Here is a 14,068-nt window from a genome sequence, read left to right on the forward strand (position 1 = left end):
CTGACCAAACCGGTCAGCTTCGGGCGAGGAGTACGGCAGGGGTGCCCCCTCTCAGGCCAGCTGTACGCTCTGGCGATCAAGCCCTTCCTCTGTCTCCTCCGCAGGAGGTTGACGGGGTTGGTGCTGCGGGAGCCGGAGCTGCGGCTGGTCCTGTCGGCGTACGCCGATGACGTGCTCCTCGTGGTCCAGGAGCCGGGTGACTTGGCGCGGGTGGAGGCTTGCCAGGCCATCTATTCGGCAGCCTCCTCTGCCCGAGTCAACTGGGTCAAGAGCTCTGGCTTGGCAGTGGGGGACTGGCGGCGGGTGAGTTCTCTCCCACCCGCACTTCAGACCATCCAGTGGAGCGCGGGTCCACTGCTCTACCTAGGCATTCACCTTTCTGCCACGCACCCTTCTCCGCCGGAGAACTGGCAAAATTTAGAAGGCGGGGTGATAGAGCGGCTCCGGAAATGGACGATGCTACTCCGATGTCTCTCCCTCCGAGGGAGAGCACTGGTGCTTAACCAACTAGTCCTGTCCACGCTCTGGTACCGGCTCAACACCCTGGTCCCGGCCCCGGGTTTCCTGACTGACCTCCGGACATCAATTCTAGAGTTCTTTTGGTCAGGAATGCACTGGGCCCCTGTTGGGGTTCTTCATCTACCCCTGAAGGAAGGAGGGCAGGGCCTGAAGTGTCTGCACACTCAGGTCCGTGTCTTCCGCCTCCAGGCCCTGCAGAGGCTCCTTTATAGTGCAGGTAGTTCGACGTGGAGCATATTGGCGCACACCTTCCTGCGCCGCTTCCAAGGGCTCCGATATGACTGGCAGCTCTTTTATCTCTGTCTGAGCGGTTTTCCGCAAGACCTCTCCGGGCTGCCAGTCTTCTACCAGGACCTCCTCCGGACCTGGAAACTGTTTTCAACGACCAGGTCCGTAGCGGCCACCGTGGGAGCAGATCTCCTCGCGGAGCCCCTGCTACACAACCTCCAGCTTCGTCTGCAAGCAGCGGAGTCCCGTTCGGTGCGCCAGAGTTTGGTCCTGGCGGAAGTCACGAGAATCGGAGACCTCCTGGACTACGACCGGGGAGACTGGCTGGATCCCCTGACGCTCGCTGGGCACATGGGGCTCTCCAGACCTAGTACTCCCCGGCGCGTACTTCAGGAGGTGAAGGCCGCCTTGACGCCTGCTGCTCAGGCTTATCTCAACCGAGCCCTGCGCGAGGGCGCACCCTGCCCACCCTCTACCCCAGGCCGTCTGGATCTTTCAATTGGGCCTCTACCCCGTAGATCCCAACAAACCCCTCACCCTTTCACTGCGAGCCGGCTTCATGAACTGTAGCCAGTCAGCTTCCAAATCGCGCCACGGAAATATTTATACACACTCACGCTTCACACCCTCCACGCTCACACCCTGGTGTCCCGCCCCGATACAAAGTGGCGGGACCTCCTGCCACCTTTGGAGGGTGAGCAACCCTGGTGGGCCAGCCTGTATTCCACCTTGGTCCCGAGGGCCGTCGGGGACATTAGTTGGCGGCTCCTTCACGGAGCTGTGAGCACGGGCGTGTTTTTGACACGGTTCACCCCCATCCCGGATACTTGCCCTTTTTGCAACATGAGGGAAACCCTGGCGCACGTATATTTAGAGTGTGCCAGGCTGCAGCCCCTTTTCCGGCTCCTCACGAATATTTTATTACACTTTTGGCTACACTTTTCCCCTCACCTTTTTATTTACACGCTCCCCATCCGTGGCCCCACAAAATCGCGAGATCTCCTGGTTAACCTCCTCCTGGCCCTAGCTAAAACAGCCATTTATAAAACCAGAGAGAGGAGGTTGGCTAATGAAGCGTCCTGCGATTGTAGGGCCGTTTTCCGATCCTCAGTACATTCATGTATCCAGGCGGAGTTCCTCTGGGCGGCGTCCACCGACTCCCTTGACGCCTTCGAGGAGCGGTGGGCGCTGTCCGAGGTTCTCTGCTTGGTGACCTCGTCCGGTTCCCTCCATCTGACACTTTGATTGAGGGGAAGAGCGAGAGACCCCAGCCCCAGCCGTTGCCGCTGTGAATACCATCATTACTGTCACCTAGGAGGGTACATCCCCGTCCACCCCGCAGCCGTGCCCATCTTGTCGGGCACTCTCAGGAGAGGAATAATCAGTGACACTGGGCGTGGCACTAGGTACCTCGAGGGAGTGGAAGACCATGAGTGTCGAGGAAGCCCCCCCGCTCTAGGCCACCAGGTAACTCAGGAGGGTGGAAGACCATGAGTGTCGAGGAAGCCCCCCCGTTCTGGGCCCAGGCTAGCCTGAACACTTCTCCCTCCTGAAGGCTGCTGTGTTATACCTTGTGTTTGCTTTTGTTGCATAGTTTTGCTTTATCCTTTTTGGTGATTCCTTGTAAGTGTTACACAAATAAAATTCTTTTCTGCTTAAAAAAAAACCAAAAACACTCTCCTGCTGCCCTCTGGCCATGCTGTATCACAATTGTTTAATCTTGTGCCCCTCACAACCCTAATTTTCTTTACCTATGACTATGGCCAGGGTCATTTGCAGAGAGATATTTTCATATGTATACAGTGCAGAGTTCAAAATTATTTTAAAATGTTGATTCTGGGTTATGTAGCTGAAGCTGCTGGACTGTGCCAAATATTGGGGCAAAGGGATGGGAGGTAGGAGATCATGAGGGGGCATGTGATGGGAGCAAGGGACATTTTATTTCCCCTGGAATCTTTATGATTTGAAACAAGACAATATCAAACCTACTTCTGTTTTATAGAGATCATATTGGATGCCTAGGATCAAGACCAAGGCCAGGTAATTACATGTTTATGACAACCAGACGTGCACTGAAATTAAATCTTACCATTTCCAAGTTCTTTTAAAGTTTGTTTTAGTTGCATATACAGTAACTCCCTCTTTTATTTCTTCAGCTTTGCTGCCTCTTGATCTGCTTCTGAAAGTACCTACGCTCATGTTCAGGGCCAACGTTAAGAAAATAGAGGCATCGTTAGTGACAGGGTGGCAGTCTTATGGCCTTCCAGCTGTGGTTCTTCGCAACCTAAAAGATCATGGTAGTACTCAACAGTAACATTTTGAAGTCAAACAAATGATAGGAGAGCACAAAATTCTGTATGAGACAGAAACACAGTATGTGAGTGATCCTTAAGGAAACACTTTAAAAATATGAATTCCAAGAAAATTCTTCAGGGCTCTATTTTGGCATGCCTTTACCAGCGCAAATTTCCATTTCATGCAGTGAGAATTTCTCCTGAGTAGGTCGTGCTGCATACAGTCTTTTAAGTTACAGTATGTTTGCACATATATCATCGTTGGTGAAGCAGTCTTGTAGTTTCAGGTGCTTTTTATTCTCATTGATATGATTTAAATACTCTGTGCTTCAGTGCTGATACTTCATAATGTACATTGTCACCTAAATTCAGTTTTATTTGAAAGAGAATTATTTTGAGCAATTGGAATACTGCTCTTCATAGAAACTCTTTCATGTACATATAGTAACTGTTGTTTCATAGCTTTTTGGTTATTATGTCTGTTTTGGGAATTTTAATTATGCAATACAAAACACAAACTATTGCCCAATTATAACAGTTACTATTGTTTTCCTGAAAGTGTTGTAATTAGAGATATACAAACTCTGTGAATGCACCCTGTATCCAGCCAGAATGTCTCAAAATCATAATGGTCTGTGAGGCAACACAACTGCCCTCAGGGTAAATTAAAGAGAACACTGATATCTCCCATTATGTTTTAGGGCATAGGTCTAAAGTAGACTCTAAAGCATGTCTTAGAAATACCTGCATTGCAGAGATATATGTCTGCTCCCTGGATTTCAATATATGTATTTATGCTCTTGAGTTGGTTTCCAGATCAGATGCCCAATCTGGGAGAGCAGTTGTATAATCTTATTTAATAAATTTTCCTTAGAATTTTGCTACTATTATCTAATCTCCTGAGAGTATGGATCCATACTGACAATCTGCTGATGACTAAGCTCTTTATTTAAGATCCAGAAGTGATAATGTGTATGACTTGTAAATGTGCAACATTAGAAAGTCAGAAGTTGAAATTGATTTGTCATGTAGGAATTATAGAACATTAAATCTGATGTATATTAAACCCCCTTTATACTATTCTGGCAGGCAGAACAGTGTAGAGAGGCCTATGTGAAAATAAGAATTGTGCCAGTGTTAAATCAATTGTATCTTCTGACTTTCTGTGAATCAATTTTTGTTTGCAGAAGACATAATATATAGTTGTGTGCTTTAGTCTTTTAAAATGGTCTAAAGCTTGGTCAGCAATATTTTTTCTACCGATCCTTAAAGTTTGAATTAATATTTTTCCATGGAGCACAAATAAATTATTATGCCACTACGGTTCAAAAGGTAGATGTATAGTACTCTTTAATTAATGAAAGACAGTTAACTTTTCATTGTGGAGTCCAGAAATCAGGGGTTTAGTATACTCTGCTTAGTTCATAGCTCAGCAATACTAGTTCATTTAAGAAGGCTAGTAAATGTATTTCCTCTCAAGCTGCCTGTGGCTAATCTGTATTTGATATCTCATTGAGGAAGGGAGGGAACAAATCACATAAGAGTTTGAGATTACTTGCTGACTAGCAAATGAATGTTTTTGCTTCAAAACAAGTGAACAGCCTTTTAACTGTTATTCTTGAGGGAAAAATATTAAGAACATTTAGTTACTTACATATGGGCACCAAGAGAAAAAAATGTATCACTGCACCAGGCAATTTTGGCTACTACATCAAATTCCTATGACATACATATATAATATATTACAGCCTATAGACTATCACAAGAATAATGTTAGAGTTGTCTATGTTGTAATGACTTTTTTTGAGCAGAAGGCATAACACTGTTCACCCTTTGGCTATCATGTCTGTTTTAGGATATCTCTAGGCTTTTTTGCATTACTATTATTATTTTTTCTAAGTTGGTTAAGTTATTCTTACTCTATCATCCTGCTTGCCTTCTGTCAAATTCCAGTTCTTCCTCAGTCTTATCTCAGGGTGAATGTTACTTCCTGATTTCCAAGAGTGTGGTTCTTTCTCTCCATTGGTCTTTTCCACAGTTCCAAACTCTCCCCCTCCCAGCTTGTCTTCAGATTCTTACCAAGCAGTGTCTTGAAATGCCCTCGTCATCTTTGGGTACATATATAGAGGGCAAAACTTACCATACATACCAATCCATAAGTGATTTAATGAGTATTCATGACACAGCTCAAAAATCCAAGACAGTAGCTTTGGGAGGAGATACATTCATAAGCTCCAATTTCCTGTTAGTACCTCTTTATGCTGAAAGCAATATACTTTAGTATAATCTATACACATCCTCTTATCGGATGGTTTCACAAAGCTGTAAATGAAAAAATGTACAATACAGTTGTAATATAAATAAATGTACCGTAGAACCTCAGAGTTACAAACTGACTGGTCAACCACACACCTCATTTGGAACCAGAAGTACGCAATCAGGCAGCAGCAGAGACAAAAATAAATAAGCAAATACACTACAGTATTTTGTCAAATGTAAAGTACTAAAAAACAAAGGTAAAGTTTAAAAAAAAGATTTGATAAGGTAAGGAAACTGTTTCTGTGTGTGTTCATTTAAATTAAGATGGTTAAAGCAGCATTTTTCTTCTGCATAGTAAGGTGCCAAAGCTGTATTAAGTCAATGTTCAGTTGTAAACTTTTGAAAGATCAACCATAACGTTTTGTTCAGAGTTACAAGCATTTCAGAGTTACGAACAACCTCCATTCCTGAGGCGTTCATAACTCTGAGGTTCTACTGTATTTTGATTTTCATACACATTGTAAGGAGAGTGGTCACTTTGGACAAGCTATTACCAGCAGGAGAGTGAGTTTGTGTGTGTGGTTTTTGGAAAAGGGGGGGGGGTGAGAAAACCTGGATTTGTGCTGGAAATGGCCCACCTTGATTATCATACACATTGTAAAGAGAGTGGTCACTTTGGATGGGCTATTACCATCAGGAGAGTGAGTTTGGGGGTGGGGGGAGGGTGAGAAAACCTGGATTTGTGCTGGAAATGGCCCAACTTGATTATCATACACATTGTAAGGAGAGTGATCACTTTAGATAAGCTATTACCAGCAGGAGAGTGGGGTGGGAGGAGGTATTGTTTCATGGTCTCTGTGTATATAATGTCTTCTGCAGTTTCCACAGTATGCATCCGATGAAGTGAGCTGTAGCTCACGAAAGCTCATGCTCAAATAAATTGGTTAGTCTCTAAGGTGCCACAAGTACTCCTTTTCTTTTTATCAATATTCAATTAATCTGGCATCTGGAAGTTTGAGGTTTTATAGCCAACTATCCCTGCATATTCATAGATGAAGGTAGCTCTGCTTGTATGAATCTCCACTCATGTATATGTAGCATGATGGACTGAAACAGAGTAAATTCATGCTACTAAATCTACAGAAAATGTTAATTTTATTGATAAAGTGCCCCATGGCAAGGTGATCAATCACTGCACAGTTAAAATATATAACAAAACAATAACAAAACACAATTAACAGACAATACAAAAAAACAAATAAAACACTAAAAAGACATAATGATGTCATTAAACAGGAGTCATACACAGGAGCCGAAAGGGATTTCAGCTGGAAACACCTGGTGTGTCTTCAAATGTTTTTTAAAAATCGGGGCAGGGATTGGCTGAGGTGGATGTCAAGAGAAGTAAGTTCCATATCTCTAGGGCCACCACACAAAGGTGGTGCAAGTCATTATTATCAGAGCCACTTGTACTCCATGGCACGAATGGAACCAATTTTATAGCAACAACTGGAATTTCACACAACATCTATCTTAGAAAAGCAAGAAATATCGATCCCTTGGCACCACACACACACACACTCAAATCTGGCTCATAGTTTAAAATACTGAGATGTAAAATTCAACAATAATTAATTTTTACATTGATTATTTTTGAGATTTTTTTTGCTGTGCTTTCCAGGCCTTGATTCCTTTGACGTTGTCTAGCCTGTTTCAAAACCTCCTTCTCCACAAGGGTGCCAAAGAAGGGAGCCCTTTTAGCTGGCTTCAGGGGCTCCCCTCTCTAGTTTCTGGCTCACAGCTGCTGCCCTATAGATTAATTAAAAGCACCTGAAGCCAATTAGAGCACCTGAAGCTAGTCACCTGATAAAAGCCCCCTGCTTCAATCAGCCAGGGGAAGGAGTTGGAGTAAAGTGGTTTGGAGTTGGAGCAGAGGAGAGTTTGGAGAAGTGCCGTGGCTGGCTAGAAGACCAAGACCCTAGGTAAAGAGACACCTGGCTTGTGCAGAGAGAGAGGGCAGGAAGCCCCACAAGCTGAAAGCAGGAAAGCGAAGTAGCCCAGGGGAAGGAAGCACTAGTTCAAATGGTTTACCACTATCCCTAGGGGCCCTGGGCTGGGACCCGGAGTAGAGGTCGGTCCCGGGTCCCTCCCTCTCCGGGTTACTAGTGGGACAGTAGATACCCTAGTTCAGGGGCAGGAAACTGTGCCCTGAACCGCCCCAAGAAGAGGAAGCGTGGGACACATCATAATCGTACTGGCAATTTGCCACAGTGTACATACAGACAAATTGTATGTGTGTATATGTATACATACAGAATATGTAGAGCAACAACACTAACACCATATAATACATAATTCTGCTTATGTGCTAGGACGCTGAGATACACTTGCCATGGGGACTATAGATTTGAAATCTCAATTATAACATTGCATTAACACTTCTTTGGGCAGAGGATAGGGGAGTGGAATGATGGGCTTCATTTACAGCATTGCATTTTGATTAGCATCTATGGCCTTTTCCATTATGCATGATATATGCCAATTATTCAGTAATATCCTTACTATGATGATATTTAGAAGGCCTTTAACAAGTTCCTCCATAGCCTGTCCTGAATTTTTTTTTTTTTTTTTTTTTTGGGTCTGTCAGCCAAAATGGTATCTGGCAGGAACAGGGAATTCTGACAAATAACTACCATTTTCATTGAGTTAGGCAATGAACAGAAAACATGAGGCAATCCATTGTCTCACATTCTCATTGAGGTGTTCTCAAAAGCTGATGCGGCTAGATATTGGAAAGAAAAGTTAACAAGGAACATATGGTACAATAAGTGGGAGTAAAACTATTTTGTGAAAATAATACTTCCATACTATCTTCATAAAACATATTATAATCTCTAAGGTAAAAGAGATACTTGTTAATAGTAATAAAATATTTGAAAGCAAAGGAGCATGTGTTAATCTGTGTGCAAAATAAATGATAGTTTGCCACAATTAAAATCAGAGGATCGTGTTTATTATATTGTTAGGTAACCCTACACATAAAATTGAAAAGGCTTTTATGAGTAGCAAAATATATTTACGCCTCTTCTCTCCCAAATAATCTATTTTAGTTTGAATGAAGCAGAGAAAGTGATTTTACCTTTTGAATTTATGATTAATAAGGCGATCTAACTTGTAAGGTTTTTAGTTTAACCTTTTTATCCTTTTGTAATATTAGAACTGATCTCAGACTTGGACATTATTGGGGAAAAAGTCAGAGATTAAAAGGCAAAGGACTATTTTTGTCTAGATTCCATATAGAAACAATAATTTTAAAAAATAATCTGCACACACTAGTGATATGTCCTGGAAAAACAACAAAATGGGCTCTCCTCCTGATTGTAGCATTATCATCTGCAGCATCTGCAGGAATTGCTGTGTCACAAAGGAAGGTGCGCCAGATCAGTGACCCTATTCAGCAGATTCTAATTCAGCTGCACAAAATAATCTACATCACTCAGGTATGCATTTCTGCTCCTTCAGAACACTCCATCCTCTTGTTTGCTTGTTGATGTCAAAATGATTGTACTACAGTGTTGCTATTTTAGTTGCTATTCTTTAAAAACAACAGAACTTGACATTTTTACAGATGGCATGATATTTTTAAAAAATATTATTTTTTAAAATAAAAACTAACCTTGAATATTAGTATATGAAGGATGGTAATAAGTGAGTCATATTAAGAAATGCCATTGGCTCACCTCATTAAAATGGATTTTATACAGAAACTTATTTTAATAACATTCTGACATGCCAGTAATATGAGTATTGTATTTCAAATGACTTAATATAAAACACTGACACAAAGATTTCATGAAATTCTTTTATTCGTTTAGTCATTTTTTACAGTTTCCTGTTATTTCTAACACAGTACTTCAATTGCTGAATGCATTAGTTAGCTTAAATATTTTGAATTTAAATACAGTTTCTATTCTGACTTAATGCTATTTGAAGAAATTCAATGTTTAATATTTAAAGGAGTAGCAGCTCTGATTTCAAACTGGTACTAAAGCAAAACTGTAACTAGTATAAATCTCTTAGGCTGTACTCTCAAACTGTTAGTATAACAAATGATTTCATTCTCCAGCAGCATGGCTTCAACTCAGTAGTAGAGGTCACAATTACTAATTTTAAATGAATGCCAATTTACCCTCCAAAATTCACAGTTTATACTTGGCAAGACGTGCTTATTACCACTGGAGCTTTCAGATTGCTGAGCAAAGTTGGTTCAATTTTCTTTTAAAGTAGAACAGCCAAACTGAATTTGTATATCACACATAATAGGACTCGTTAACCTATTTTACATCCTTGAAATTATTATACCTGTCAAAGGTGAAAAATGCTGGAAGTGAATCCCCTAGGCGAAAGAAAAGAAACTTCTCTTTAATTTAAAAGAAAATGAAATGATTGAATTTAATGCCAGTGTGGCAAATCCTCTGTCTGTGCAATCTTCCCTACCCTGCCCTGCCCTATCAGTGTGCCTTAGTTGTGTGTTGGGGGGCCCACCTGGAGAGATAAGCAAGTATTTCAGGCTCCACACCCATTCAATCCCAGCCTCTCTTCTCAGATGGCCCTCAGAGACATTAATTAAAACCATTTGTGGTTATCATAGCATGGACACCTGATAACTAAGAATGGGCAGCAGCCACCAGGCTCACTTCACGCAGTCCACTGAACAGACAGTAAAAATGTTGATACTGTTGCCTCTGTTCTACCCACGTGGCTAGTCAGAGTTTGGGGCGCTGGGGATATTCTAGTTGGAAGTACAACTCGGTGATAGGTATTTCTTTGATGCAGTTTTGTTTATTTATAGAAAATGTATAAACATCCTGTGTCTGTGAACACAGAGGGAACCAAATAGCAGGAAACAGCTTCTTTTGCTCACAGGACCAAGAATACTCTTTTCAATCTGCACCCCTGACCCAAAAACCACACCCCAGGTTGCTGCTGGAATCAGACACCATGCTTTGAAATGCCTTTCCGGCTGTCACTCTGTTTCTCAGGCTATGTCTAAACTAGAGAGTTTACAGTGGCACAACTGTACCCATGCAACTGCGCTGCTGTAAGATCACTTGTGTAGCCGCTCTGTGCCCCTGGGAAAGTGCTCTCCTGTCGACGTAATCCACCCCAACGAGACGCTCTCCCACCGGCATAACACTGTGCACACTAGTGCTTATGTTGTTCAGAGGGGTGGAATATTCACAGCCCTGAGCGATGTACGTGTTGCCGACATAACGGTAGTATAGCCATAGTCTCAAGCTTTGTCTACACTACAGACTTTAGAACGGCAAGCTGTACTGCTATAAGGTCTCCCGTGTAGCCGTTCCATGCCGGCGGAAGAGAGCTCTCCTGCCAGTATAATTGAACCACCCCCAACCAGCAGCGGTAGCTATGTTGGTGGGAGAGCATCTCCCCCCAACATAGTGCTGTCCACATTGGTGCTTTTGTCCGTGAAACTTCTGTTGGTCAGGGTGTTTTTTCATACCCCTGACTGACAAAAGTTTTTCCAACAAAAATCTGGGGTAGACAAAGCCTCAGTCTCTCCGATGTTTTTATTTGTTCTGCCTTCTCCTGACATACCCACCCACTGTGGTCACAATACCCCATGAAACCCTCCCACCCACATAGTGCTAGTTTCTGGCCAGACAGGTCTTGGTTTAGGTGTGCCACCCTAAGTGTTTGTTACAGCTATCGGAAGTGAAGGGTACATTCACACCCAGTCTCAAAATGCTTTGTAATCCAAGCAGTCCCCAGTATCTCTCAGCAGCAACAACGCTTTCAATTTGGGCTAGATTTGAAATGGTGACCTATGGATGAAAGGCTCCATGCCTTGTAACCAGATCACTTGAGAGTTCCAATTATTTGTTTATTTTTTTACAGATCTGAGGAAGAACAGACGTTAAACATGTAGCTGGCTTTTAAAATGCTCAATTGCAGATCTCAGCTGACAACTAGAAGCTGAGGTTTACAAGGGAGAGTTCTTATTGCTGGTTCTTGGCTGCCAGCAGTCTTTCCAATCCAGTTTCCAAGGAAACAGGTTTTGGTCTGATCTCTGAAAAATAATGTAAGAATAAGTTTTTTAAAAACCATTATGTAAAACCTTGGCCTTATTTTCACTGATCTAACATCCGATTTCATGGAAACAGAATCTGGAATCAGACAGCAGCTGCTGAGACAACTCTGTTTAATTTCAGTTGCAGTTCCCTAAACCCCTGTACCTCACAATGCCCCCAACATATGCAGGTATTTGGTATTAATTCACACGGTATCACGTGCTTCTGTTTACTGATAGGATTAGAAACATTCATCATCTGATTGGCTGAAAGTTCTTAAGGGTTTACAATACAACATATGAAAGACATTGTCTACGTGAAAAGAAAGCAGCATATCTCTGGATGTAACTGGTTCTGATGAAGCCCACAGGTCCTGATCTCAATTTGGCCTGTGTACATCAGGAATAACTCCATTAAAGTCAGTATAATTGTTCTGGATTTATACTAGTGTAATAACCACAGTTATTCCCAGAAAAATAAAAAAAACAAAGAAACAAAAAACACCAAGTAGACTTTATAGCAAGATATGTGGAGATGGTCTGAATAGTGGTCAAACCTTTCATGTGTCAAAAAGTTTCCATTTAGTTATAAATGGCATTTGTTCATATAAATTTATGAAGTGTAACATGGGTTAAATCACATCTATGAATGTAATCCTGGTCCAGACCATTTGAACACAAGGATCCTGATTCTCCACTGAGTTATACCCTGTGTAGCTATTTGCACCAGTGCACTGTGATTGTGTCAAGTGCTACCAAATCAGAAAGGTAGTTTTACACCCTCTGTGCACAGGGGTAAATGATTATGCAAAGTACCAGGCAGTGGAGAATCAAGCCCAAAGTGTAATGTGTGTTATAGGATGACTACATCCTCCATATTGGAATGATGACCGATATAAGTAGTTTTTGGAAAGTGTAGGGGACAATTTCCTGGTGCAAGTGCTGGAGGAACCAACTAGGGGCAGAGCTCTTCTTGAACTGCTGCTCACAAACCGAGAAGAATTAGTAGGGGAAGCAAAAGTGGATGGGAACCTTGGAGGCAGTGACCATGAGATGGTCAAGTTCAGGATCCTGACACAAGGAAGAAAGGAAAGCAGCAGAATACGGACCCTGGACTTCAGAAAAGCAGACTTTGACAACCTCAGGGAACTGATGGGCAGGATCCCCTGGGAGAATAACATGAGGGGGAAAGGAGTCCAGGAGAGCTGGCTGTGTTTTAAAGAATCCTTATTGAGGTTACAGGGACAAACCATCCCAATGTATAGAAAGAATAGTAAATATGGCAGGTGACATAACACCTGGCTTAACAGTGAAATCCTTGCTGATCTTAAACACAAAAAAGAAGCTTACAAGAAGTGGAAGATTGGACAAATGACCAGGGAAGAGTATAAAAATATTGCTTGGGCATGCAGGAGTGAAATCAGGAAGGCCAAATCACACCTGGAGTTGCAGCTAGCAAGAGATGTTAAGAGTAACAAGAAGGGTTTCTTCAGGTATGTTGGCAACAAGAAGAAAGCCAAAGAAAGTGTGGGCCCCTTACTGAATGAGGGAGGCAACCTAGTGACAGAGGATGTGGAAAAAGCTAATGTACTCAATGCTTTTTTTGCCTCTGTCTTCACGAACAAGGTCAGCTTCCAGACTACTGCACTGGGCAGCACAGCATGGGGAGGAGTTGACCAGCCCTCTGTGGAGAAAGAAGTGGTTCAGGACTATTTAAAAAAACTGGATGAGCACAAGTCCATGGGGCCGGATGCGCTGCATCCGAGACTGCTAAAGGAGTTGGCGGATGTGATTGCAGAGCCATTGGCCATTATCTTTGAAAACTCATGGCGATCGGGGGAGGTCCCGGACGACTGGAAAAAGGCTACTGTAGTGCCCATCTTAAAAAAGGGAAGAAGGAGGATCCTGGGAACTACAGGCCAGTCAGCCTCACCTCAGTCCCTGGAAAAATCATGGAGCAGGTCCTCAAGGAATCAATTCTGAAGCACTTAGAGGAGAGGAAAGTGATCAGGAACAGTCAGCATGGATTCACCAAGGGCAAGTCATGCCTGACTAATCTAATTGCCTTCTATGATGAGATAACTGGCTCTGTGGATGAGGGAAAAGCAGCGGACGTGTTGTTCCTTGACCTTAGCAAAGCTTTTGACACTGTCTCCCACAGTATTCTTGCCAGCAAGTTAAAGAAGTATGAGCTGGATGAATGGACTATAAGGTGGATAGAAAGCTGGCTAGATTGTCGGGCTCAACGGGTAGTGACTAATGGCTCCATGTCTAGTTGGAAGCCGATATCAAGAGGAGTGCCCCAAGGGTCGGTCCTGGGGCCGGTTTTGTTCAATATCTTCATTAATGATCTGGAGGATGGTATGGATTGCACCCTCAGCAAGTTTGCAGATGACACTAAACTGGGAGGAGAGGTAGATACGCTGGAGGGTAGGGATAGGATATAGAGGGACCTAGACAAATTAGAGGATTGGGTCAAAAGAAATCTGAGGTTCAACAAGGACAAGTGCAGAGTCCTGCACTTAGGATGGAAGAATCCCATGCACTGCTACAGACTAGGGACTGAATGGCTAGGCAGCAGTTCTGCAGAAAAGGACCTAGGGGTTACAGTGGATGAGAAGCTGGATATGAGTCAACAGTGTGCCCTTGTTGCCAAGAAGGCCAATGGCATTTTGGG

At 43.0% G+C, this 14,068-nt stretch overlaps 1 protein-coding gene across 8 annotated transcripts in view; it reads left to right on the forward strand.

Moving 5' to 3' along the window:
• The window catches only part of NEK10 (NIMA related kinase 10), a 173,651-nt gene that overhangs the window by 143,815 nt on the left and 15,768 nt on the right, over nt 1-14,068 (forward strand). For 3 of the 8 annotated variants that reach the window (XM_073333426.2, XM_078851751.1, XM_073333430.2), the window contains 3 exons: nt 2,750-2,787; nt 2,904-3,044; nt 8,700-8,800. The exons of 1 other annotated variant lie outside the window; for it this stretch is intronic. In XM_073333426.2, coding sequence (XP_073189527.2) covers nt 2,750-2,787; nt 2,904-3,044; nt 8,700-8,800 — 280 coding nt within the window. Of the gene's footprint in view, nt 1-2,749; nt 2,788-2,903; nt 3,045-8,699; nt 8,801-11,631; nt 11,711-14,068 lie in introns of those variants that run through there. 4 more of the 8 variants (XM_078851752.1, XM_073333429.2, XM_078851754.1 and 1 more) reach the window with 4 other exon arrangements.

The sequence above is a fragment of the Lepidochelys kempii genome, chromosome 2 (genome assembly GCF_965140285.1).
Source record: "Lepidochelys kempii isolate rLepKem1 chromosome 2, rLepKem1.hap1, whole genome shotgun sequence".
NCBI lineage: Eukaryota > Metazoa > Chordata > Testudines > Cheloniidae > Lepidochelys > Lepidochelys kempii.